At 48.0% G+C, this 27,611-nt stretch overlaps 2 protein-coding genes and 1 long non-coding RNA gene across 13 annotated transcripts in view; 2 read left to right on the forward strand and 1 right to left on the reverse strand.

The window, feature by feature from the left end:
* The first annotated feature begins 8,879 nt into the window (after positions 1 to 8,879).
* Positions 8,880 to 18,034, forward strand: KLHL33 (kelch like family member 33). Of its 5 annotated transcripts, none has more exons than XM_067741749.1 (5): positions 8,880 to 9,021; positions 9,469 to 10,245; positions 14,160 to 15,084; positions 15,200 to 15,367; positions 15,474 to 18,034. In XM_067741749.1, the coding sequence occupies exons 2-5, from the start codon at positions 9,489 to 9,491 to the stop codon at positions 16,024 to 16,026; spliced, it is 2,403 nt and encodes an 800-aa protein (XP_067597850.1). In that variant the 5' UTR covers positions 8,880 to 9,021; positions 9,469 to 9,488; the 3' UTR covers positions 16,027 to 18,034. The 5 variants fall into 5 exon arrangements, with proteins under 5 accessions (XP_067597850.1, XP_067597888.1, XP_067597869.1 ...); XM_067741768.1 differs by lacking the exon at positions 8,880 to 9,021 and adding an exon at positions 9,120 to 9,209; XM_067741759.1 differs by lacking the exon at positions 8,880 to 9,021 and adding an exon at positions 9,151 to 9,241.
* Positions 11,312 to 25,607, reverse strand: LOC137226645 (uncharacterized). 2 transcript variants are annotated; one of them, XR_010944452.1, is made up of 3 exons: positions 25,250 to 25,607; positions 17,246 to 17,383; positions 11,312 to 12,478 (listed from the first exon to the last, which is right to left on the reverse strand). It is a non-coding gene; the product is annotated as an uncharacterized lncRNA (long non-coding RNA). The 2 variants fall into 2 exon arrangements; XR_010944451.1 differs by lacking the exon at positions 25,250 to 25,607 and adding an exon at positions 25,087 to 25,170.
* The window catches only part of TEP1 (telomerase associated protein 1), a 50,411-nt gene continuing 47,998 nt past the window's right edge, over positions 25,199 to 27,611 (forward strand). For 5 of the 6 annotated variants that reach the window (XR_010944415.1, XR_010944417.1, XR_010944421.1 and 2 more), the window contains exon 1: positions 25,594 to 25,671. Coding sequence is in view for 2 of the 6 variants with exons in the window: in XM_067741717.1 (XP_067597818.1) it covers positions 25,609 to 25,671 (63 nt within the window). In the remaining 4 variants the exon portion in view is untranslated. Of the gene's footprint in view, positions 25,434 to 25,593; positions 25,672 to 27,611 lie in introns of those variants that run through there. The other variant, XR_010944420.1, reaches the window with a different exon arrangement.

The raw sequence follows: 27,611 nt of genomic DNA on the forward strand, positions 1-27,611 counted from the left end.
TCATCTCATTTAAATTCTTTGAAGTATAGGTACTCAGAATTTCCCTGAAAATAGCCTGAAGCCAGGTGTAATTTCATGCTAATTTATAACTCAAAAGTAAAACCATCCCTCTTCCAAACCCTTAGGCCTACAGACATTTCCTTTGGCAGCTTGAGGGGGCGGGCCCCAGGTATACACATCTCTGAAATTAACAGCCAGTCATTAGCAAAAATCCCACGTATGCTCAACCTTTTCTCTGTATGTTCCCTTTTTATAGTCCTGCTCTGAGCCCTGATTTCTCCTGAGGACTCTGCTTCTTTTAGTAGTGGTGGTGGTTTCTCTCACACCCATTGTACCACTGGGCCTGGAGGCAGTACAGGTGTCCGCATTTTTTCTTATACTGTATATTTTTTAATACTTATTTATTTGGCTGTGCTGGGTCTTCATTGCGGCATGCAGGATCTTTAGTTGTGGCATGCGAACTCTTAGTTGCGGCATGTGGGATCTAGTTCCCTGACGAGGGATCGAACCCCGGTCCCCTGCACTGGGAGCATGGAGTCTTAACCACTGGACCGCCAGGCGAGTCCCTTCCTCATACTATTTTTAAGACTATTCTCTCTCATCTCTAACATACCTCAGCTTTGAAACACAAGTCAGTACCTGTCATAAATCTTGGTGATTTAAATATCCATATAGATAATCTTTCTAACACTCTGGTCTCAGTTCTTTGCTCCTCCAGTGATCTTGTCCTCCACCCCCACTTCAGCTACTCATTCCCTTAGTCATATTCTAGACCTACCACTACTCCATATCTCAATCTCAAACATCCCACCCTCCCACCATTACTTCCTATCTTTCCAGTTTATTCCACATGCCTTCACTTCCCTCCTCCCACTAAATTCCAGTCATGAGCCCTTTGTTAAGGGCTTACCTCCCTTGCTTCTCTGGCTTTTGTCACACTCAACTCTTCACCAACTTTACTCCTAGATCCATGCAGCTGAAAGGGCTGGGAAGAAACAGGTTGACTTGTCTTTAAATTCATTACCATAAAACTTGAGTGAGTCCTTTATGCTACTAGCAATACCCCCTGGTCCTTTTACTTGCCCTTCCTTTTTTTTGGCCATGCTGCATGGCTTGCGGGATTGGAGTCCTAACCACTCCGCCAGGGAATTCTCCACTTGCCCTTGCTTCTGATCTCTTAAATCTCCAACATCCCTCATTCTCAGTGTTACTTTGGTAGAAAATAGAAACAATCAGAAAAGGTTCACAAGCTCCTACCACTATACCTACATACCTTCCAGCATTTATACCTGTAAGCTCTGCTTTCTCTCTTGTTACTGTATACCAGGGATTCTCAACTGGGACTGAGTTTGCTCCCAGAGGACATTTGGTTGATCACAAATGTGATCTGGCTGGGTAGAGGCCAGAGATGCTGCAAAATAGCCTACAATGCACAGAACAGCCCTCCACAACAGAACCGTCTGGGCTTAAATGTCATTGGCGTCAAGGTTGAGAGATGCTGCTCTAAACAAACTGTCCAGGCTCCTGTCCAGCCAGTCCCATCATTTGGCTTTCAAGGACATCTTTCAACAGTTCTCCCTCCTTTTCTGTAGCGTCAGTATTCCCCTTTCTCTCCTGGAATATCCTGTTGGCACACAAATATGCTGTCATTTTTCTTACCTTACAAAGACATAAACCTCTCTTGACCCCATTTCCCCTTCCAGTTGCTTCCAATTTTCCTGGTCAATTTTTTAAAAACATTTTATTACTAAGTTTTTAAGTTGAATTATGTTGACTTACAATATTAGTTTCAGATGTACAGCATAGTGATTTAGTAAGTATTCTTACAGGTTATACTCCACTTAAAGTTATAAAATATTCACTGTATTTCTTGTGCTGTACAGTATATCCTTGTAGTTTGTTTATTCTGCTCTGTTTTATAGCAGAACATCTTAAAAGAGTCTTTTCCACTTTCCACCAATTCCCTGTTCAGTCCACTGCAGCACGAGTGTTCTCATCGTGGTCACCAAGGACTTGCACAAACCTAAATCTAATGGCATCTTCTGCTTTATCTTGCACAGGCTATCAGCAGCATTTGACACCCCCTCTTTGAAACATTGTCTTTACTTGGCCTTAGGACATGTTCTCTGGTTTGCCTCCTAGTTTACCAAGTACTCTTTCTTAGTCTGCTGGTTTCTCCTCATCTCCGTAGTGCTCTAGAGTTCAGTCTGGACTGCTTTTCTGTTTACATACATACCTGGAGTGATTTCAGCCAGTGTTACACATTAGAGCCATTTCAGTGTGGATGACTTCCCATATTTTTAGCTCCAATCAGGACTTCTGAATACCTAGCTGCCCTTGGCATCTCGACTCGGATGCTTAATAGGCATCTCAAATTTAACATATACGAAACTGAACTTACTTTCTCCCCAGCTTACTGCTGCAGTCTTTCCTATTTCAAGTAATGACAACTCCATCCTTCTAGTTGTTCATGTTAAAGTGTCTTGGTATTATCTTTGGCCCCTCTTTTTCATTTCCTCCAATTCATCAAATCACGTTGACTTTACCTTCAGAATACTTCCAGAATCCAATTGGTCACTTCTCTGCTGCCACCCTAGCCCAAGCCAGAATTTTCTGCCTCCAAGATCAGGGGTCCCCAACCCCTGGGCCATGGACTGGTACCGGTCTGTCAGCGGCCTATTAGGAACCGGGCTGCACAGCAGGAGGTGAGCAGTGGCGGGAGGGCGGGGTGGGCGAGTGAGGGAGCGAAGCTTCATCTGCTGCTCTACCCCCCCACCCCCACCCCCACCCCCTGCCCCCATCGCTCGCGTTACCACCTGAACCATCGCTTGCATTACAGCCTGGAAAAATTGTCTTCCACGAAACTGGTCCCTGATGCCAAAATGGTGGGGACTGCTGTCCAAAATTATTGCCGTAGCTGGTCTACCTGCTTCCACCATTTCCCCCTTACAGTCAATTCTCAACACAGCAGCCAGAGTGAATAGTGTTAACACGGAAGCCAGATTATGTCACTCTTCTCAAAACCCTCTGTGTTTTCCTACCTCAGAATAAAACCCAGAGCCCCTTAAAGGCCTGTAAAAGCCTCCATAACCTGCCCCACCCTTCCTCAAGTAATGCTTTGACGTCACTTCCTGCTACTTATCTCCTTGTTCACTCTGCTCCAGCAACATTGGCCTTTTGTTCTTCCTTAAACACTGAAGGTGTGCTGGCCCTCAAGGCCTTTAGACTTGTTGCTCCCTCTGCCTGGGAAGCTCTTTCTGGAGATATAGTCTTTAAGTCTGCTCAACTTTTTTTCGTGAGGGCTTTCTGACAACCCTACTTAAAATTGTACTCCTCTAGCGCTTTCTAGCCTACTCCCCTGTTTTATTTCTCTTCGTAGCACTTAGCACCTTGTAATCTAATAGTTGTTTTTATTATGTTCATTGTTTATCTCTTGTTGGAATATAAACTCCCTGAGGGGAGGTGTAGCTTGTTTTATTCATTGGCATATCATCTCCCAGTACTTAAAAAAGGTCTGGCACAGAGTGGACATTCAGTTAGTATTTGCTGAATGAATATATAAGCTGATGAGGAACTAAACCAAAGAAATAATCAAAGGACTATAAGGTAAGACTTGAGCTAAAAGATTTTAAAAATTAGGATTACATGAGCTTGGGAAAAGAGGAAGTTTCTGATTACTTACTAAGTAGAAAGTGATGATAAATACTTTTTTTTTCATTTACAAAGGATAGACACATAAATGGGTTGAAATGCATTAAGGCGTGGAGGTTTAAAGTAGAAACTTCGAGATGGAAGATAGAAGATAAATTCTTGTTGAATATATTTGAGAACAGGAATAATCTGTTTTTCTAGGCTTCGGGAGTTTTCAAGTATGTTATTACACAGCCTCAGGTATTTATTTGTAAGTTTTTATTAATATCATGGGGTGGAATGGATTGTGGAGGAAGGACCTTCTTTGGCACTGCAGCCGCAGTTCGTATTGCCTAGTCGGGGAGTTCTCTCCCTAGGAAGCTTTGGACTGTTGTAAAATCCTTGTGTGTCCAAAGCTTTGGGCTACCCAAGGGTGGACTCAAAAAAGTTTGTGGAGCCGGGAGATTAAAATCTTGGCTCCTTGAGTCCTAAATTATGGACTCCTCTTCCTAGCTGTCTTTCCTCCTGAGTCTCACTAACAGTATAGGGTGAGTGTGTACTGCTGATTTCAACAAATGAAGGCAATGGGGGATGTCAGGCCCCTAGACAGCATCTCCAGCCAGGTCATGTATAGGGCCCCAGGGCAGGCTGACTGAGGGGTCACAGGTAGGCTCCTGTTATGTACGAAATGGAACCTGTTCCTCAGCTTCTCTAGCCATTGGACTAGTCCTGCCCCTGAGCTCTATGCCCCTGCAGTTTGAAATCTTCCCAGATTCATGACTGTGAGGGCAGCCGTAGGACTTCATGAAGGCATGAATATTGCCATACGACTTTATGAAGGCACGTGTGCCACTCTGACTGCATGGTTAGGAAAAGTGAGCAGGGACGAGGTGAGCGCCATTGTCAGTTTGTACTCTGGGACGACTGCCCCCACTTTAACAGCCCTGTTCCTGTATAACTACCTGCTTTTGGTTTGTCTTCAGGTCCTGCTCAGGGATGTAGCCTGAGGGAGCAGGAGTGTTGAGAGAGGTAGATGCCAAGTTCTCCTTTGGTGGTGGCTTCTGCACCTGCTGTAAGACCACCAAGTCTTCAAAAGCCTTTTGGCTACAGAGAAAGGAAACCCCAGATACAGAAGGGAACAGAAAGTATGTCATCCTCTGAAATTTCTGTCCTTGGGGATTTAGGGATAATAGGGCTTCTTCACTCTTTAGTTTTTCTGTTTTGCTGCCCAGCTGGCATTTCTTTCAAACTGGTAACCATAAACCTGTTCAGATGTAGGTAGACATTAGCCACTGTCTCCCCACAGCCAGCACCACCCCTGCCACAGAAACTCCTCTTCCATCAGATTTCGGCTCCTCCTACATGAATCCACTTAAGTCATTACTGTTTTTTGAGCATCTACTCTATGCCGGGCAGTGGGCTAGGTAAGATTTATCTCTCTAACCTTCCCCTCTGGTTCACTCACCTGGTAGTAATCAGAGAGCCCATAGAGGCAAGACCCTGGCTCTCAACATCTGCCGAAGTACCAGACATACTGGCACTCTGACCCTAGGCAGCTCCCACTCTGCACACCCAGGTCGGTCCTATGTCCTAAAACATCTCAAATCATACAGGAGCCTGGAAATGAGATTTAGGACACAAACTCTCCTTCATGGGAAGAGAACCCCAACCCAAAGCAGTAGGACTGTCTAGGTACCACCAGTGCCAAAGTGGGTAATGGAAGTGTGTGTGCATGGGGTTGGAGGGGACAACCAAATCTGATAATCAAAGGGCACCATGCAATTCATTAATGAAACGAGGGATGGAGAGAACCGGTGAAGGAGGGGATGGGGGCCTACCTGCATGTAAACTACTTTTAATAGAATTGATGAATGCCTCTGGCTCATTTCATCACCTAGCCCCTCAGAGAAGCGGAAACCAGGGTTCCAGGTCATTCTGCACTGAAGGCAGGAGTGGAGGGCCTTACCAACTGTGGCAGAGATGCCCAGGTAGGAAAGTATGGTCCACGTGATGGCAAGGATGGTTCCTTTGGGGACAGCTGTAGCAGGGTCCTGGGAACAGAAGTTGAACCATCAGTGGAGAGGGAAGAGGGGTGATAGTGTGCTCCAAGCCTGGACATCCGTGTCACCTTGAGGTCCCTAGAGATACTGGTCCTGGTGAGTACCCCAGTGGCTGAGGAGAAGAAGATGGAAAACATACCAAGGAAACTGCCCTCTGGACCGTGCGCACCACTGCGGGACAATATTATGAAAGAAAATGCTTTCTACAGAAAGGAACAGAGAGAAAAGATGAGGTTTTGAGGAGCACCTCCTGCCTTCCTCTGTTCAGCCCAAATTATTACCCCTCTACCCAGTTTAGTGTCAGTGACTTAGGTTAGGCTGGGAAGCATAAGGGATTTTTGGCCCAGGGACTTAACAGGGCTCTGAGTGGTCTGATGGCCAACTTGTGAATGACATACAGAATCAGAAGTTGAGGGTTCTTTTCTGAGGAGGACACATTTCTCAGTCAGTTTCCCACTGTCTCACCTTGGTACCCAAAGAAGCCAGTGGCTTGTTGGCTGGGGTTTGTGGGGAGGAAGTCCCCAGCAGGTAGTTGGTAAGAGAAAGGAAGATCAGGAAGAAGAAGATAATCTGGGCCTGTAATACCATGGGTGACACCACCCCCCTCCACAGAGAGATGGAGAAAGAGGGAGGGAAGAAGGGACAGAGACAGAAAGGTGAGTGGAAGGGAAGTAGTTCTCCTCCTCACTTTCCTTGTCTCATCTTCACTCTTCTCTCCAATCCTCTCGTTCTGTTTCCTACCAACCTCCTCCCATAAAGGAATGTGGCTGAATGGGTGTCCTTTTCCTTCTTGCCTCAAACTACAAAGCATCCCTTCCCATGCCAGAGGGGTGAATATCAACGCTGTAAATACTGGGAGCAGGAAGCAGGGCATTTCTCATCTGGTAGTCATGTCTAGTGCTCATCCCAACAGATCCTCAGAAGGAGTCCTCCTTACTTTCCCCTTCAAAAACTGGCATGTGGAGTCTCTCCCAGCAGAACCGGCTAGCTTCAGGTCTGGGTCCCTGGAAATCTGCTTTGTCAACTACCCACGCACACAATCCCACATCTCCCCACATTCCTCCCCTTCCTGATCTGTCCAGCTCTCACTGCCATCCCCTTAGTCTTTTCACCCCCAACTTAATTCCCCCTCGCCTGCCTTGGACTCCCACTCCACGCCTGCCAGTGCCAACGCCTACAAGGATAGTCATGGTCACCAGGCCCACCACCCGAAACTCATTTTCAGGATCCATGTTTGGTAGCTGCACCCCATGCTCCTGGAAGGGCAGAACACGGAGGTAGGGGGTCACAGAGATTTTTTTTTTTTTTTTGCGGTACGCGGGCGTCTCACTGTTGTGGCCTCTCCCGTTGCGGAGCACAGGCTCCGGACGTGCAGGCTCAGCGGCCATGGCTCATGGGCCCAGCCTCTCGGTGGCATGTGGGATCTTCCCAGACTGGGGCACGAACCTGTGTCCCCTGCATCGGCGGGCGGACTCTCAACCACTGCGCCACCAGGGAAGCCCAGTCACAGAGATTTTTAATTGGTCCATCTGATTCTTAAAATGACTTGCCCAGGCTGGAGCCACGAAAATGCAAGCTGGGTGGTCAGCTGACTTGAGAAAAGGATGCATGAAGGAAGGGAATGGGCATTACCCGGAACAGGTCCAAAAGGGTCTCTGTGAAGCCCACTGTATGCACAGCCACAGCTACTGCCTAGGAGAAAGCAAATATGGTTCCAGTGGAACTGCCAAGCTCCAGACCCAGGCTGTGCAAGACAAGGAAGTAGGTACCACCTGAGAGGAGAGGAAAGAAGAGTCAATCGGTCTCACCAACTCCCAACAGGACCGGGGGCCCTAAGAGGTCATGGAGTCACAACAGACTCACCAGCCTTGACTTTGCCATTGGTGGAGATGGCTGAGAGGGACAGGCTGGTGATAGTAGCGACTGAAGCCGAGAGCAAGGTAACGAGCGATCTGAGCCCTGGAGTGGGATGGGAATGGGGCTCCTTTAATTCACTGAGGCCGAGTCCCAAATCCCTTCCTACTGTCTAGCAGAGTGCTGAGCCCACACCTATGCCAGCCTGAGCAGTGATCCAAGGCAGCTGCAGGTAGAGGATGATGCCCCTGATCATCAGGGAGGGAGGAGTCAAGGTCACCCTCAGCCCTTTCCTCTCACCCTCAGAGGGACCCTTGAGACTGTCCTCTGGAGCGAAGTTCTCTTTCCCTGCTTCCATCCCGAACCTTTGGGAACCCTAAGCACCAATCCGTTACCATGACTCCCATGACCCAGATAAAGCCAATGGGGCCTTGCCAGGCCTGGCCCCGAATTCTCCACATCATTTTTGGGGAGTGTGGCTCCACATGGGGCACCTAAGCAGAGGTGGAAGTAATACCGTCCCCTGGCTGAGATGCCAAGACCCTGCCCCAATCAGCAGGTCAGCAACAAGAAGGATGGCCAACAGATCTGGAGGTGGTACGGGGGGAGGTCAGTCATAACGCATTTAATGGAGGGTGGATGACTGCACAGAAGAGCAGGTTTCATCCAACCTTCGGGGATTCGCTGTGGGGTATGGGTCCTGCCATGGTGGAGCCGAGCAGAGCCTCCAGAGACACATGGCTGTGGTGGAGCTGTCCCAGGACCGTGGGGTTGGCAGAGAACGCAGATCAGGGTCCAGTGTCCTTGTCCTTGTTGGCAGAGGGAGGGCAGAGGCTGACCTGGGGTTTGTCTCTGCCAGATAGTGGTTCCTCCTCTTCCTGGTGGGGGCCCAAGGTGTTGGCCACCTTGTCTTGCAAAGGGGAGGCCATAAGAGGATCCACACAGAGGCTGGTCACTATTGCCCATTTCACAAGCCAGGACAACCATGGGCTGCCTCTCTGCTTACCCATTTGGAGGAGTGCAGCCCGAGGGTTGGGTTTGGCTCTCTCACCACCAACTCCACGTTGGCACAGGGAGGAAACCCCTCGCTACGGGGGGGTCACCCATGGTCGGTAGCCCTGACCCATGCCCCTTCACCTCCCACACTCCTCTGCCCTTGTTGGACCAGATGGATGGGTTATATTTGAGTTTCACGTCAGGATTGTTCGCTCCAGGGTCCCAGCTTTATCATGCACAGAAAAATCAACAAAGGCTAGGACTGACCCCAAACACACGCTTCACTCTTTCTCCCCACTTTCCTGCAGGTGTGCAGAGTCCAGACTTTCTTCACGCACCCCCTCCAGCCCAGTCCAGTGAAGGAAGCCTTTCTGGCCTGGCTCACTCCACCAGATCCCCACATCCTACTTGGCTTCTGAATTTGCCTCGCTCAGCACCAGGGCATGACCTACAAGTGGAAGGGGAGAGGAGGTCATCTCAGGTCAGGCCCAGGGGATTGGGTGTCAGAGTTTGGGCACCTGGAGACCAGCCCCCAGCCTGCCAGCACTGCCTATAATTAGCTGGGTTCGGTCAGGGACGGGGCCCCGGGGGCGCGTTCCCTCTGCCACACTGTCAGGAGTAGAGCAGGCTCAAGTGAGAGGGCAAGCGGAACGCTGGTGTCTTAGGAGGGTGACTACTGGCATGGGGGCAAGACGGGCAGGGTACAGTTCCGGGTACTGGATGTTTACACATAGATCTTGCGTGCTTTGCTGCACCTGGGGAACCTCAGAGTCGCGCGGTGTGGCCTACACGCTCGAGCCCTGGGATGGGGGGAGGGGGTTGAAGTAGGAAGAGGGACTGACATGTCGCCGGACTGGAGGCAGGGCTTCCTCTGGCCTCTGTGGGCCCAGCTCTTACCCTCTCTTCTCTTTCCTCTGCTTACCTGCAGCAATCCAGTGAGCTTGGGCCATGAGCGTCTCGGACTCGGCACATCGTCCCTCAGACCCTGAACAAGTCTCTCTTCCAGTCCAGAAGGACGGCCTTGGCCTCCCTTTGCCCACCAGGAGAACCCCCTTCTGGCCTCCGTCCCCAGACCAGGATCCTGGTTTGCCCCCCTTTCCTCTGGAAGAGCCTGGCCCCAGGCCCATGGCCCCGGGGAGCCTTCCCTCTCCAGCCTTGTCCCTAGAGAAAGAAGAGGAGGAGGAAGAGGATGAGGACGGAGAAGACGCAGAGGAGCCCGAGGAGCTGCGCAGTGAGGCGCATCCCAGCCAGTTTTTCGCGGAGGCGCAGCGGCTGCGAGAGCAGAGGTTGTTGCTGGATGAAGACGTGTCAGTCGGGGGGCGAGTATATGGGGTGCATCGGGTGATCTTGGCCGCAGTCAGCAGCCTCTTCAGAGGCAGGTTGCTGGGCAGCAGAGGTCTGCAATGCCCCCTCAGCCTGGATGTAACCCCCGGGGCCTGGGAGGCCATGCTGACCTTTGCCTATGAGGGGGTGCTGGGACCCGCCCCACGGGAGGATGTGCTGGTCGCGGCTGAAGCCCTGGGCGCACCCCGGGTGAAGGCTGCGGCCCAGTGGGGACGCGAGGGGGCTGGAAGCACCCGGGAAGATGAAAAGCAGCCCAGCCAGGCAGAGGAACTGAGAGAGAACCTGCGCACCATGGAGCTCCTGTACCAAGAAGGCATCGGGTGTGACCTGGAGCTGGAGGCAGACGGCTGCCGGCTGCGGGGTGAGGGTCTGTGGGGCATTACATTAATACAGGTGCATATGCCACCTGAAATGGTGTGTGCAAGCAGCGGGTGGTTCGGTCCCTACCATAGTGGCTTTGATCCCTGCTGTGGTCAGAATTTCCCCAGGGTGACCTTTGGCACCTCTCCTGACCCACTGAGAATGGAGCATGCGCAGTTGAGTTGTTTTCTTAAGAGCACTGACAGATTTATGCTGTGGCTTTCCCTGTGCCCAGAAACAAGAAATTTACAGTCAGCTGGCTGGAGCTAAGGGTATATAGTCCATGCCAGTAGAACAAGCAGGAGGTGATTGACTCAAACAAAGATTAACCAAAGGCCCTTCTTGGCATCTTCTATTTAGGACACAGGAAAAGCCAGAGGAACACAGTGGAAAAATTCAGTGTGTCCTTTCCCCTAAGTGAGCTTGACACCATGGCAGACGTGGACCCCACAGCTAGTGAGCAAGGTCTGGTACTGTTTGGCCAGAATCTTAAGGCTACCAGTTCATGGCACTTTGAAGTTAACTCTGCTCATCACCAGGAAAGCTGAAGAGGGTTGAATAAGTTGAGATTTATTCAGATTCTACTAACATTTAGTGAGGTACTGGGTACCAGGAATTTCTTTTACACATGCCATCTCTTTTCATCTCACTGAAAACTAGTGAGTTAGATATCATTATCCCTGGGTGCAGATAAAGAATATTAAATTCAGAGATGTTAACAGGTGAAAACCAGGATACAGGCCCACCTCCACTAACCCAGTCTGCTGTCACTAGGCCATGCATTGCCTCCTATGCAGTCAAGTCAAAGACACATAGCACCTGGCAAATGGAGTCAGAGTGCAGACACATAAAAGTTTAACATTAAAAGGGATTTGTTTAGATATTATCTAGTTCAGCTCTTACACTTTATTGATAAGGAAATCAGTCTTTAAGACAAGTCCAAAGTCACATAGCTACTGCTCATTGGAGGAATGACTGGCACCCAAAGTGCTTCTGGGACTCCCCAAAGGAAAAGGATCCTATCTTAGTCAGCTTGGGCTGCTATAACAAAAATACCATAGACTGGGTGGTTTAACAATAGAAATTTATTTGTCATGGCTCTGGAGGCTACATCAGGGTGTCAGCAAGGTCAGGTTCTGGTTAGGGCCCTCTTTCTGGTTTGTAGATGACCACCTTCTCACTGTTTCTTCACACAGCAGAGAGAGAGGGAGATCATCTCTCTCATGTCTCCTCTTATAAGGGCACTAATCCCATTCATGAGGGTTTCTACTCTCATACATAATTACCTCCCAAAGGCCCCACCTACAGATACTATCACGTTGGAGATCAGGGCTTCAACATATGAATTTGGTGGGGGCGGGGAACACAAACACTCAGTCCATAACAGACTTCTAAAGTGTTTGTTATCATTTCCAATAGCACTAGATGCAGGGGGAATTTAAAATTTCATAGTTATAAAATTCTCACGAGGGTTTGGAATTTAAACATCCTTGTATTCAATATCACTGCTTTCACTTCCTTTAAGAAACATTCCAACTTAGTGGTGGAAACCTGTCACTTAAAATTCTAAGGAATAATGATGAGTGAGAAGGGGCACAAAATACAAGTGGTTGTGAATCCTTTGTCAGTGGCTCTGAGCTATAGTCTGATTGATGGTATGGAAGATGAGATGGCTTACCTGCTTTACGGAACGCAGATTTTCTCAGGCAATATGGAAGCTGTCACTAATGTTTACTGCTTGGGAAGCACCAAGCTACTACCTACTGCTCAAAAAGACAGTGGAAAGCCACGCCGATATCACCTGCCCTTTGAGAGAGGTGAACATGCTGCAACTGATCAAAGCAGCCTGAGGTTCATAAGCCTCACTGGGAGCTTGGGTCTGTGTGACCTGCCTGAGAGGACTTCTAGAAGCATTTCCCCTCTTTTTTTTTAAATAATTAATTAATTTATGTTTGGCTGTGTTGGGCCTTCGTTGCTGTGCGCAGGCTTCCTCTAGTTGCAGCGGGTGGGGCTACTCTTTGTTGCGGTGCGGGGGCTTCTCATTGCAGTGGCTTCTCGTGTTGTGGAGCACGGGCTTCAGTAGTTGTGGCATGCGGGCTCAGTAGTTGTGGTGAATGGGCTTAGTTGCTCCGTGTCATGTGGGATCTTCCCGGACCAGGGATCGAACCCATGTCTCCTGCATTGGCAGGTGGATTATTAACTACTGTGCCACCAGGGAAGTCCTCCTCTCTTTTCTGTTGTGAAGCATTTCAAACATAGCAAAGAAAAGAGAATATTAAGATGAACACTCAAACACCCATCACCCAGGCTTAACAATTAACATTTTACTATATTTGTTTCATTTCTTTATTTATTTTTTGCTGAAGTTTAAAGTAAATCTCAGACATTTCACTCACAAATACCTGGGTATGTGTCTCTCTAAAAGAGGACATTTTCTCATGTAACCACAATTTATCATATCTAACAAAATTAACAATGATTTCTTAATATCGCATAGTCCACATTGAAATTTTCCCACTTGTTCAAAAATGTGTCTTTTAGAGCTGCTCTGTTCAACCCAGGAGCCAATCAAGGTTTGCACTGAACTCAGATATATGTCTCTTAAGCTTCCTTTACTCTCGTACAAGTCCTCTCTCCCTTTTTTATGACTTATTGAAGAAACAAGATTAGTTGTCCTATAGAGTGCTCCATGTTCTAGATTTGTAAGCATTTTCCCTCATGGTTTTGTTTAACTCATTCTTTCAGCCTCTCAATTTCCTATAAACTTGAATTTAGATCTGAAGGTTTGATTAGATTTCGGTTAAATATTTTGGTAAGGATACTCCATACTTGATGCCAACTGCCTCAAATTGAGTTACATTAGGGAGCATATAAGGTCTAGTTATTTTATTTTATTTTTTTTGCGGTACGCGGGCCCCTCACCGCTGTGGCCTCTCCCGCTGCGGAGCACAGGCTCCGGACGCGCAGGCCCAGCGGCCATGGCCCGCGGGCCCAGCCGCTCCGCGGCATGCAGGATCCTCCCGGACCAGGGCACAAACCTGTGTCCCCTGCATTAGCAGGCGGACTCTCAACCACTGCGCCACCAGGGAAGCCCAGGTCTAGTTATTTAATAGCATTTTTGAATAGGATATTTTCAGAGTCACAAGGGCCATGCAGATAAGCAGGGAACTGATACACAAGTATGCTCACTGCAGCCTGACATCAGTTACAGTGATCCGCCCAGACAGCCCCTGCATGGAGATAGAAAATGAATCACTGCCTTTCACTAGGACTCAGTTTCCATATCTTAAAAGGAGCAATTGAAGCAGGTGATTTTGAAGGCTTCCCGTTTACAAGCACTAAATCTTGGGTAAGAGGAGATGGCAGTTAGATGAGTGTGGCTCACAACCATTCCTGAGTGTGGTACCACTTTCTGAGTAAAATCTGACTAGCAGAATGGCTGATGTCAGTGGCTCTTATAATTGTAAAGAACTTTATTCTGTGCACAATATAGAAAGACCTATATAAGTTGCACACCGGTCTTTGCAGTTTATCTTGTACCCCCTCTTAGCAAATGTTCTCTGTAGCATCTTCACTTGATTGCTCAAGACCCTTTCTCTAATTGGCCTGCATCAGGAAGACTAAAGCAATGTTTTTCAAAGTGTCTTCAGGCCACTAACATGAGAATCATGCAGGGTGCTTGAATATGTGAAAACACAAATTCCTAGGGTCTCCGTCTAGAGCTACTGAATCAAAATCTCTGGAGGTGGGTCCATGAAACCTTCACTGTAACAAGCACCCCACGTGGTTCTGGTGCATATACCGCAGTTTGGCCTGTGGTCTTGGGTGGTTGGCCCAAAGTTGGGGCTGTGAAGACAGGGGAGTGCCTTGCAGTTTGCAACACTCTGGGTCCCCCTCTGCTTCTCCCTCTTGCAGTGCACCGAGCAGCCCTCGCCTGTGGCAGTGAGTTCTTTGGGGCCATGCTCCTGAGCGGGATGAGGGAATCCCAGGGCACAGAGGTGTCTCTGCATACCATCTCTGCCCAGGACCTGCGGCTCCTTGTCTCCTTTGCCTACACTGGGGTTGTGCGGGCAAGGTGGCCAGGACTGCTGAGAGCCACCCAGGCTGCTCTGCGGTACCAGAGCTCTTCCTGCCTGGCTCTGTGCCAGAGAGCCTTGGCACAAGGCCTCAACCCTGCCCGTTGCCTGGCCCTGATCCCCATGGCTGAAGCCCCTGGGCTGGAGAGGCTCTGGAGCAAAGCCCGTCACTACCTCCTCACCCACCTGCCTGCTGTGGCTTTGTGCTCCACTTTCCCATCTTTACCGGTCGCCTGCCTGGCTGAGCTCCTGGACAGCGATGAGCTACACTTGCAGGAGGAGTTCGAGGCCTTTGTGGCTGCACTGCGTTGGCTAGCTGCCAACCCTGACACCCAGGAGTCAGAGGCCAAGGCCCTGCTTCGATGCGTCCGCTTTGGCCGTATGTCCACCAGGGAGCTGCGGAGGGTAAGAGCGGCCAGGCTGCCTCCACCCTTGAGCCCGGACCTACTGCGTCAGCTGATGGTGGAGGCTGAGGTTCCAGGACAAGAGAGGCGGAGGGAGCCTGACCAGGCACTAGTAGTGATTGGCGGGGACGGGCTCAGATCAGACATGGCCACGAGACAGCCGTCCCGAGGAGTGTGGTGGGCCCGGGCCTTTCGCTGCGGCGTAGGACTGGTTCGAACTGTGGAGTGGGGACGGCTGCCTGCCCTGCCTGCCCCCGGGCGCTTTCGGCACGGGGCTGCGAGCCTAGCAGGAAGTGAGCTCTACGTGTGTGGCGGACAGGATTTCTACGGCCACTCTAACACCCTGGCTTCGACTCTCAGGTATGGCCCCCTGAGAGCGGCCGGTCCCAAGGTGGGCAGCTGCGGGAGGTTGGCAGCCCAGCCAACCGCAGACTCCCAGGGTCACTCTTCCCATCTCTTGTCCCACTGTGTCCAGGTGGGACCCCAGGCAAGAGGACTGGGAGGAGATGGCACCTTTGTGCCAGGCTCGGAGCTTTTTCCCCCTGGTGGTGCTGGATGGACTGCTTTATGCCCTGGGTGGACGAGACAGTGGTGTTGCCCTCAGCTCTGTGGAGACTTATAGCCCCAAGCTCAATATCTGGAGGTGAGCAGGGAAGGGGGTGTTTCAGGCATCAGGGAGAGGCTAGGAGTCTTGGAAGAGGAGAACGGAAGATGACTGTTGCCTGATCACGTGCCCTGTTCTTCCACAGGCCGGCACCTGCTCTTCCAGCACCACGCTTTGCCCACGCAGCTGCTGTTTTGGAGGGCCAGCTGTACGTGAGCGGCGGCTGCAGTGGGACTGGCCAGTACCTGGCCTCGTTGCTGCACTATGACCCCAAACTTGAGAAGCCGGGGACACTTCTGAGCCCTATGGGGGTACCTCGGGCTGGCCACGTCATGGCTGCTCTGGGTGGGCGGCTGTATGTAGCGGGTGGGCTAGGTGAGACTGGGGACCTGCTGAGCTTCGAGGCCTATGAACCAAGGACCGATAGCTGGACTCACCTGACCCCCCTGCCCTCGCCCCACGTCGGGGCTGCAGGCGCTGTGCTGCAGGGGGAGCTACTGGTGCTGGGGGGCTACAGCCACCGTACTTATGCCCCCTCCCACCTTATCCACGCCTTCTGTCCTGGCCTGGGCCGATGGCTGTGCCTGGGAACTCTGCCGAGGCCTCGGGCTGAGATGCCTGCCTGCATCCTGACACTGCCCACCGTGCAGCAAATAGCTTTGGTTCCCACACGACACCAAACTAAACCTGCCGGGTGAAGGGGGAGTGGCGGTGGATGGCGTGAGGAAGGGATAAGAAACATTTTGAGAGGATAGAAATGATGGGGGCAGGGATAAAGAGAAGGCTTTATTCATGCTCATGTTTCATTCTAGCACAGTGCTTTACAACTCACACAGCTTTTGTATGTATGATCTGCATTGAGGAAAAGGTGGTTCTGGAATTCCTAGGGAAAGAGCGTTGGGGAAGGAGAGGCAGCTGAATACCTAGGTAAGGAGAGGAGACCCAGGGGCAACTGTACAAGGTTTAGATTCTTGGTGGGGAAAGTGCATCTGGCTGGGCAGACAGTCAAGAAGCGTCAATGGCCAAGGTGTAGGGGCCATGAGAGGTCAGTTGGGAAAATGATATTCTGATCAATGGACGAAGGAGAAAAACGTGGAGAGGCCATCCGTGAAAGAGCTGAGGAGTGTGGGGGAAGGACTGCGATTGCTGCTTCTCTTTACTCTCCAATCCCTGGGACACCCAAACCCTCCTGAAAAGGTTCTTTCTCGGGTAAACTTGTAGACCCAGTCTAGCGTTTCCTCAGCCATACAGCACAGGCTGCCCCTAAGAGTCTCTTGGTTTTCAATCTGAGGAGGATGCTCCTGTCTGGACCCGGCACAGCACAGGGGCCCGAGATGCCAGGGCGACGAGGTGGGAGTGCTGCAGGCGGGGAAGATGAAGACGGGAAGGAGGGAGGCGCCCATGGCGGCAAAGGGATGAAACAGGATTTGAGGGCATGGGGTGGGAGAAGTCAGGAGCTTGGCTGGCTTCTTTCCTTCCCTTTGGGGTGAATCGAGGGATCAGGAGAGAAAACAGTACAGTGTGGTGTGAGGTCCTAAGTTGTGAGAGGAAGTGGCAGAGAGAAGAGTAAAAGGCAGAGGAGGCCCAGAAAAGTGGTTCCTTCCTCTGTCCCTTTCTTCCAGAGTTTTTTGAATCCATTTCCCTTTTTCTTGGCCAGGGAAAGTTGAGTCAGATGTTTCCTCTCTCTCTTCCTCCACCCTGCTTTTCCTTCCCTTTTTTTTTGCTCTCTTCTATCTTTTCTCCTTTCTCCCTCACAGTTATTAATGATCTACCATGTGCCGGGTACGATGTGGGGCACTAAGGATCCCAAGGTCAGGGAGCTCCCGACCAGCACACAGACTTGTAAGCAAATACAAGTTTGACAGTGGACTTAGAGGTATGGACACTTGCCTCATGCCTCTCCCGAGAGCCGTGTACCTCACATGCCTCGTAGTTGAAGGTATGAGAGCCCAGAGGATGGAGGAGGGAACTCTGTCCAGGGAAGCCTTCTGTTAGGAAGGCATCATCAGATGGGTGTAGATTGAACTGGGTCTTGAAGGCTTCCTGGAAACTCACCTTCAGAGAAGGAGGGAGGCATTCCAGTCAGAGGAAAGAAGCAAATGGGGCATGTGGTGCCCTGTGTCTCCATAGCAAAGCGGAAGTCAGTATTCCAGGGATTCTTCAGAGAATTCTGCTGCTGTGCCAACCTACTCTCTTCCCTGGAGCCTTCCTGAAGACAGTGGCTTTCACCTAATTGTATGTTCTCTTCCTCCACAACTCCCCTACGTCTTTCCTGTCTGGTATTTCCACTTCTGACCCCTAAGCAGCTTAAGGCAAAGAAGGGCCACTTCTTTGTACAGGTCAATTTTCTCTTACCCTTGCTAATTTAGATTCTCATGCTTCTAAGGGTGAGATGAGGGAGCCTCCCTCGCATCTTTCTTCATCCCGGCCAGGAGAGACTTGACATGTTTTTGTTTATTGTTTTGAGATTTCATTATTTTATTAAGGTTTCCTTCTATATCTCTGTTTAGGAACATAGTTGAAAATGAGGAGGGGTAAGTAGGCTATATATGAGAACAGAGAAGAAAGATTGAAGAAGACAGGGAAGAAGGAAATCGGAAACACTGAGAAACTACGAGGATTGAGTCTTTAGGGTGAACTTCTGTGAACACGCTCTGTGATTTGTATGCAAAGACAGGCTTAAATAAAGGTTTCACCATGACTGAATCATTCTTGTCTGAGTTTCTCTATTGTAAGAAACATTCAATATCCCTTGTAATTTGGCTTCTGTCTCCACCACACTACTGAAACCATCCTCCTTCATTGTCACCATGACCTACTTCTCACCAAATCAAACAATCTAAGGCCATTCTCATTTTCCTTCATCTTTCTGCAGGAATTGGCTGGCTTGAAAATTGGCCTAAACATTTCTCCTTCCCTGGCTCCAGAAATAGCACACTCTCCTACTCTTCTTACCTCTCCAATCCAAAGAGGTGGCAGAAAGTCAAATCATAGTGTCCAAGAGGGGCCGGTGCCATCCCAGGCAGAGCTGACAGCCAAAGGGCCCGAACTATGTAGATGGGGGAGTTAGCTGCAAAAGGCTCTAGCTTTCATTACTTAGGTTTTTTTGTTTGTTTTTTGTTTTTGGCTGCACCCCACGGCATGCGAAACCCGTGCCCCCTGCAGGGGAAGCACAGAGTCTGAACCACTGGACCACGAGGGAAGTCCACTTGTGAAATTGTGGTTAGAATGAGAAGAGAGGAGGAGGTTTCTGATGTGAAGCAGGACACTGGTCTTGCTCTTGGACCACTCTTCAGTGAGAGGGGCCTGATACAGGCAAGGCAACAAGCTGGGGCCCTGGGCAAGTGCACTGAGATTCAGGGTAGTATTTCGACCCCAGAAAGGAAATAGAGTAAGGATCAGGAACTGGGACAGAAATCATTCCTACGGAGCAGGTAATCATGGCAATCCGGGGATTAGGCTAGTGTGGTGAGTTCCTAGAGATGCAGGATTCTTATCTCTGGTAAATCAGATAATGAACTAAGGTGTTGTATGTACTCCCCTACTACCTGCCCCCACTCTTCCTTCAACTCTTCCTTTGTGGGTGAAGGTGGAATTTACACACCTGCGCTCATCTTTTCCAGGTCAACTCAGGAACTGGATAGAACTGGGGGTGTAGGTCCAATACCAATAAGTGTGTTGGACTATATGAGTCTCCTATGCCTAATTCTGGGTTGCCCATGTGCTTCTCTTACTTTGCTTCATGATCCTCTTCAGAAAGCTCACCTCTCCTCTATCCCAAGCCTTAATGACTCAACTGGGTTCTAGTCGTATTATTATTATGTTTTTTTTAGCAGCCCTCACCTCTACTTGGATTTACCACTGTCATCGGTTCAGACTCATCATGCTTTGTTGGCACTATCATTTTTCCTTTTTCCTAGACACAAAACTTTGTAATCATCTTGAGCTTGCTCTCCTCTTATCTTTTTCTTCACTCAACTCATCATGTAATTTTGTTTTTTTTTTGTGGTACACAGGCCTCTCACTGTTGTGGCCTCTCCCGTTGCGGAGCACAGGCTCCGGACGCGCAGGCTCAGCGGCCATGGCTCACGGGCCCAGCCGCTCCGTGGCATGTGGGATCTTCCCGGACTGGGACACAAACCTGTGTCCCCTGCATCGGCAGGCGGACTCCCAACCACTGTGCCACCAGGGAAGCCCTCACCATGTAATTTTGAACTACTTAAATAGAAACCTTACTGGTCTCTTCTCCAGATATTTTCCCTGTCAAATATACTATATATATGTGTGTGTGTGTGTGTGTGTGTGTGTATATATATATATATATATATATATAATGCCCTGGACATCTGGAAAATCGACAACAGAAAAGCTTAAAAAATGAAAAAAAAAAGGGGGGGGTAAAAATCACATAGAAATCCTACTAGCTGCAAAACTAAGTGCTATTCTTTATCCAGACGGACAGTCCAGGAGGTAGAAGCAACAATGTCTAACCAAAAGAGTGAAAAACTGGATAGAAAGATTGTTTAATAGAACCACGGAATGAAGAGATTTTGGATAGTGCAATTCAAACCCTTCTCTACACAGTGTAGGAAGCCAAGGCAGGTGGCATAGTCTGGATAATGAACAGGAAGGCTTTTCAATGAGAGCAGTCTCCAGGTGACATACTTACAACATCAGGACCAAGAGACTCGCTGAGACAAGCATCACAGGTTAGGTCTACAGGCAGGACAGTAATTATGACATAATTACTCTGTCAGGGCCACAGACTACATTCCAAATCCTAGCTAACTCTTGGGATCAAGGGATCATAGGTGGAAAAGTGTGAATTTATCACAACTTCTGCTAATACAACTACAAAAATATACATACATTACATATATATACATGCCTATGCATAAATACATGCATGAATACATGTATATGTCATTAGTGGTGAGATTATAGTCGTTTTTTCTCTTAGAGATAGAGGTTTACGGTATTATTATTATGGCTGACGATTCAAGATACAATAACCTGTATTTCTGATTTAGAATTGTGAAAAAAATATAGCTTGAGAGTGTGAATTAGAGTGAATTAGAATCAGTGTCTTGGATTCAAGCCCCAAATCAATTGCTGTTTTGGTAATCATGGGTAAGTCCTTTAATCACTTTGAATACCAGTGTCTTTTTTTAATATATATACATCTTTATTGGAGTATAATTGCTTTACAATGTTGTGTTAGTTTCTGCTGTACAACAAAGTGAATCAGCTATATGCATACGTATATCACCATATCCCCTCCCTCTTGAGCCTCCCTCCCACCCTCCCTATCCCACCCCTCTAGGTGGTCACAAAGCACCGAGCTGATCTCCCTGCGCTATGCAGCAGCTTCCCACTAGCTATCTATTTTACATTTGGTAGTGTATATATGTCAATGCTACTCTCTCACTATGTCCCAGGCTCCCCTTCCCCCTCTGTGTCCTCAAGTCCATTCTCAATGTCTGAATACCAGTATCTTAATCCATAAAATAGAGATAATACCTGTGCTATCAACATCATAGTGTTATTACAGTCATGAGCTCCAGAGCTTGGGATAGTCCTAAGGATCTCTACACACATTTCAAAAAGTGTACCCTGGTACTCTGAAATTAAGTTACCAGGCTATACCCTTTTAGATTAGCAAGCTAGGTGACACCAAACAGGGTGGCCAGTGTGCTATAGCACCCCTGAGACCATGAGTGCCATACAGAGGGTTACAGGTTTGTCCCCAGCTACTCCAGACTAACACTGCTCCTGAGATAGGGATATGGATTCATGTGGACTCCAGCTGAGGCTAAGGCATTTAGGGAGCTAGAGGTCTTCTAGTTGTATACCAGCTTGACTCATTACCAGACAGGTAATCTGAGCCTCAATGCATTGCACACTTTTCAAGCAAACTGTCACTGATTAAAGCCAACTCTCTCACAACGGAGTAAGAACTGCTTGTTTTAGAATATAGCTAACATTGTTTAAGTGCCTGCTATGTGCCAGGCAGTGTGTTAACTGCTTTACATGCATTATCTCATTTAAATGCCAAACAACCCATAAAAAGTGGATGCTATTATTATCCCCATTTTACAGATAGGAAAACTGAAGCTTAGAGGAGTGAATTTACTCACCAAAGGTCACACAGTTTATAAATGTTGAGCATGTATTTAAACACAGGTAGAAGGACTTCCAAGCCTGCTGTCTTTATTATGCCACATCTCCAATGTAGATTCACCTCCATGGAGTGGTAGGCTTTATTCACAAAGCTCATACTTAGACTCTACAAGTGGGAGCAGTTAAAGGGTATTAATATCTTTAAACAATCTATAATGGAAAAGAATCTGAAGCTCCTCTGGGATGCCAAGTGCAACCAAATAGGTGCTTGTCCATAAATCACTGCTTGGGTGATTCTTTGAAGCTGGCAGTGGATAGACTGAATAGAAGCACAAGCTGTGAATCTAAAGGTAAATATTCACAAAAGGGAAAAGAAAAATCTGGTGAAGCCAAGGGTCTTTATAATCCCCAGGCACTCACTGCCCTCTTAGCTTCTTATCAGAGATCTACCCTTCCCAGTTCAAAGTCTACTCCCTCCAGGAAGTTTCTCACGGTCCCCCCTTCATAGAATCCTGAGTTTGTTCCTTAGTAGAATATAGCATTTCTCATAACTTGCCTTGTATTCTTGTGTCTCCTGCATGTGTCTGTCTCCTTTATGAGGCCGTGAAGTCTTGAGAAGAAGGCATGTTTTATACACTTTACATACTGTCTTGCACTTCACAGGTGCTTAACAGATATTTATTGACTCAAAACGGGGGAGGATAAGAAGTGTGCAATAAAACTGACTAGAAGAGGTGAGCAATTTTTAAAAATTTAACTACAATTGATGTACAATTTCAGGTGTACAACTTCAGATTCTTTTCTATTATAGACTGTTACAAGATACTGAATATATTTCCCTGTGCTATACAGTAAATTCTTGTTGTTTATCTATTTTATATATAGTGTTGTGGACCTGTTAATCTCATACTCTTAATTTATCCCCCCACCCCTTTCCCCTTTGGTAAGCATAAGTTTGTTTTCGAAGTCTGTGAGTCTGTTTCGTAAATAAGTTGATTTGTATTTTTTTTTTAGATTCCACATATAAGCAATATCAGATATTACTTGTCTCTGACTTACTTCACTTAGTATAATCATCTCTAGGTCCATGAATATTGCTGCAAATGGCAATATTTCATTCTTTTTTTATGGCTGAGTAGTATTCCATTATATATATATATATCACATCTTCTTTATTCACTCATCTGTGGGTAGACATTTAGGTTGTTTCCATGTCTTGGCTATTGTGAACAGTGCTGCTATGAATATAGGTGTGCATGTATCTTGTCGAATTAGAGTTTTCATCTTTTCTGGATGTATGTCCAGGAGTGAGATTGCTGGATCATATGGTAGCTCTATTTTTAGTTTTTTAAGGAACCTCCATGCTGTTCTCCCTAGTGGCTGCACCAACTTACACTCTCACCAACAGTGTAGGAGGGTTCCCTTTTCTCCACACCCTCTCCAGCATTTATTATTTGTAGATTTTTTGATGATGGCCATTCTGACCATCGTGTGAGGTGGCACCTCACTGTAGTTTTGACTTGCATTTCTCTAATAACTAGCGATGTTGAGCATCCTTTCATGTGCTTGTTGGCCATCTGTATGTCTAAAGGTGAGCAATTTTAATAGGTGGTAGGGCCCTTAATAAAGGGACTTCTAAGGGCTGAGGAGATGGCACAACTTCACCCCAGAAAGTAGTAAGTCTGGACACTGCACTCATCAGTTGGATATTGCAGCTTAATACCACTGATCAACAATAATGGGTGTAGGTTACCTATGGAGGAGAAAGTGAGTCATCCTCTAAGAACTTGCAAATAAGCTCTATGAGAGTTAACCCAGTGGGGAATGGAGTGCCTCCTCAGCTCTGGTAGTTGTTCAGTTGGCAGAATGACAGTAATCTGAAGAAAGATTGCTTCAACTCAAGGGAGTGGCTAGTTTAGAAAAGCAGGACTCAAAGGAACAAATAATACAGGGTGCATTTAGCACTGTCCACTGAAAAGAAAAGCTGAGTTTGGACTTTGTAAACATCTTGTGAATTGAGAGACTTCCTCTGTTGCAAGGCAGAGACAGTTCATCTGGCTGTCTCAAAATCCAACTGAAATATCCTTTAGAGATCAGTCAGTTACTGTCTCTCTGCCTAGAGAATCATTCTTGACTGGTGATTTTCAAAATGTGGTTCCTGGATCAGAGGTCAGAATCCCCAATACCCAAGAGTTTCCTAGAAATGCAGATTCTCAGGTCCTATCCTAAACCTACCAAATCAGAAATTTTCAAGGGGGGGTGAGCAAAAACCCTAGTTTTAATCAGGGGTTCTTAACCTTTAGCATGTATCAAAATTGCCTGAAGAGCTTGTAAAATACAAATTGCAGGGCCTGGCCCCTAGGGCTTAAAAATGCAGACTCCAGACCCCACTCCACCTGTCTAGATCTGTGCTTCTCAAAGTTTAATGTAAGTGGGAATAATCTGGGAATCTTGTAAAATTACAGATTCTGATTCAGTAGGTCTGAGGTGGGGCCTGAGAGTCTGCATTTCTAACAAGGTGATGCTGATGTTGCTGGTCCACAGCCCATACCTTGATTAGCAAGACCCTAGGGCAGAGATTCCCAAACTTGTCTGCACATTAGTATTATCTGGGGAGTTTCAAAAACTTCTAATGCCGGGGTCCTCCTCCGAAGATTGTGATTTAATCAGTCTAGGGTGTGGCCTGGGTTTGGGGATTTTTAAAAAAGATTTCCAATGGTTCCAATGTGCTGGCTTTGAATTTCTTTGCTCTTGCAGCTAACCAGAAAGGAAACTCTAGATTCTCCTAGTCAACCAGGAAGCAATGGTCACCAGTTGCTACTCTTCCTGTACCACCAGTGTGATGCTAAAATACATTATTTATAAGTTGTAGTTCAGGATCATAAAGGCGACAGAAAAATATTTCTTTTAAAAATAGTGTAGGGACTAATGGGGTAGATGGTAAGAGAGGCATCTTAGGAAGTTAGGTGGGATCTGGCTCAACAAATTGAGAATAAAGGATGCCCCTGATTCTGGGCTGAAGCTTCAGTTGTTACCTGAGAATGCAAGGGTACCCGCTACCCTTAGGAAAGGGATATTTTCCAGAAGACAGATAATCTATCTTACATGAGGTAAGCATGTTTCTCCTGCTAATATCTGTTTGGCCCTGCTCTTTATGAAACAGCACCAGCATTACCATCCTAAAGGTCACTTGTCCCTTTCCTGAGCCTGGTCCCACTTTCTGAAAACAGTTCCGCATTAGCCATTCAGGATGGCTCCCAAAAATTCTTTGTCCAGGGACCTATCCCAGATGGACATAAGCTGCTTAGTTCACTCTGCCTTAATTATTTGATATCTACACCCGGTTACAGGCCATTGCTTTAGACTTTCCGTCTCCTTTTATTTCCATTTTCACCAAGTAACTTTCGCATGAATTAAGAGTCCCACTATACTATTTGATACCAGGACAAAAGGTGTCCAGATCGGCAGCGAACATGACAAAATCTTTTTCAAGAAATGGTGTTGGAAGATATCACTAAAGAGAGGAAATTTAGCAAAAGAGCGGAATTTGGTAGAAGAGGAAACCTGAGGGACAGGAGAAAAGAGGACGAGGAAGGGGGGGTGAAGGGGGAAAGGCGGCGAGAGGGAGTGGGACTAACCTCTGGCCCCAGAAAAGGGTGCAACGCCCTCACTGCAGTTGCATCGCCAGCCGCGCCTCTCTCCTCCCCGCGGGCCGCGACCGCCCCGCCCCGCGTCTGCGACGGCGCGCCGTCTCCTCCCCGCTGCCCGCCCGGCCCCACCTCAGGCTTCCACTCTACCCACCCGCGGAACCGAGAGCCCGGTCCTTTTCCTGCTGCCGAGGACTGAGCGGCCCCGCGTGACAGCCAGCTGCTCCAGGCCCGGGTGGCTCCGGGGACGGTCGAGCGCCGGCAGCAGCTGGCCCTGGCCCCGGGTCTAGGCGTGGGTTCGGCCGCCGGGCCTGGTGGGAAGGGCCTAGCGCGGCCAGGTAGTGACCTCCCGAGACTCCTCTGGGCGGGCGCCGGGAGGGGTGCCTCGGCCCTGCGCCTCCGGCAGCTCCGGGAGCGGGTGTGGTGTGTGAAAGGGGGAGTGGGAAGGATGAGGGAAAGGGAGGGCCCTGGGATAGAAGGCCACAGGAAGAAGGTGGAAGAGACCAAGTGAGAATGGGTCGCTCTTCCTTGTCTGTGTTCTCCTTGGAACGGAAACCCGGGCTGTGCTTAAGCCGGGTAGGCTGTCACACAGCCAACTTAAAAGTGTGGTGGCTATTAATGTGTTAACACGGCAAGGTCTCCAAGGCATACGACGTGCAGAATAGTCTCTAAAGTATGATCCTCTTTGTGTAAAACAAAACAAAACAAAAAGGGGGGTGGTGGTGGATATGGGGGAAGGGAATGTACAGACCTATACATATATTTGTATATGCCTAGAAAGTATCTGAAACTCTTCATATAAAACTTAGCAGTGGTTATCCCTGGAGAATGGAATTAGAGATGGATATTTTTACTTTTAATTTGTAGAGACTTTTACTTTTCATTTGTAGGTTAGCTGAATCTCCCTTCACAAACACCAGGGTGTGAAAAACATGTAACTATTTTTCTGTTAACTTAATTTTTTTTCTTTTTTTAAAATTTATTTATTTTTGGATGCGTTGGGTCTTCGTTGATGCGTGCGGGCTTTCTCTAGTTGCGGCGAGCGGGGGCTACTCTTCGTTGCGGTGCGCGGGCTTCTCCTTGACAGTGGCTTCTCTTGTTGTGGAGCACGGGCTCTAGGCACACGGGCTTCAGTAGTTGTGGCTCGTGGGCTCTAGAGCGCAGGCTCAGTAGTTGTGGCACACGGGCTTAGTTGCTCCGTGGCACGTGGGATCTTCCCAGACCAGGGCTCGAACCCCGTGTCCCCTGCACTGGCAGGCGGATCCTTAACCTCTCCACCAACAGGGAAGCCCTGTTAACTTAATTTTTGTTATGAGATGACTTCTTTTGAAAATCTTGAGTCGATTCTGAGATTCCCCAGTCCTTTCGCTGGGGGCTTATATAGTGCAAAGACATGAGGGAAATGTACAAGCCTATATAGCCCATCATTCTTGATGCAATTTGCCTGCACTTATGTCCAGTGAGATATCCATTGTCCTTTCTGGTTCTGGATTGTCAGTCCATTCAAGTCTTCTTGGAAGTATTCTACATTCCTGTCCATAAGCTCTTGAATATTAAGGATTAAGCAATTGACTTAACAACATACTTATTCCTAAAATATATAAATGTAAATAGGAGATAAGCATTTGTCCAAATAAGAGAGTATGCACATTCCTAATGATATAAATTCAAGCATCCTCTCAGGCAGAGGTTCTTAATTTGTAGTTAATGGAGATTCTAGGAGATCCGTGGGTGGACTCCCTGAAAATTGAATGCAAAGTAGTATATACTCATGTTTTTTCTGTGAAAAATCTCCATGGATTTCACCAGATTCTCAAAAGCTTATGAATCCCACTGGCTAGACATTGTTGCAACAATGGTGAACAAGGCTAAAGAGTCTCTGTGCTCAGGAATTTATAGTCTGGGGGGATGAAAGACAAATGACCAGGCAATTACAATATAGAGGATGTGTTCTATGCTAGAGGAAGTACAGTGTGGGAACATAGAAGGACCACCTGTACCAGACTGGGGGCTGGGTGTCACCTGAGGCTCCTTGGAGGAATTGACTATTAAACTGAGGCCTTCAGAGTGAGAGGGAAGTAGAATTTGGCCTAGTAAAGGAGGGGCTGGGGAAGGGGGGTGGTCTTGGTAGAAGGAAGAATGTTCTAGGCCTCTGCCTATGCAAAGTCCAGAGTCAAGAGATACCTTGGCAATTCATAAGCTGAAAACAGTTTGTATGGTTCAAGCTTAACGTTAGATGGGAGTAGCAGTAAGAGGTGAGGCTGGGAGATCAGAAGCCAGGTTATGTGTGATGCTGGGCATGCAGAAGTGAATAAGACACAGGAGCCCTGACCCTCAGGGAGTTTTATTTTATTAAGGAGAAACCAGGAACAAGTAGGCAAATGGGCTAACAAGATAAATTTTTATTATGATGAAATAAACAAGGTGTTGTAAATGGTGGCTGGGGTATGTATTGGGAGCTCCTTTAGGCAGATCTACGTACTGTGTGCCACGTGGATTGGAGGGTTTCAGCGATG

The sequence above is a fragment of the Pseudorca crassidens genome, chromosome 1, assembly GCF_039906515.1.
Source record: "Pseudorca crassidens isolate mPseCra1 chromosome 1, mPseCra1.hap1, whole genome shotgun sequence".
Classification (NCBI taxonomy): domain Eukaryota; kingdom Metazoa; phylum Chordata; class Mammalia; order Artiodactyla; family Delphinidae; genus Pseudorca; species Pseudorca crassidens.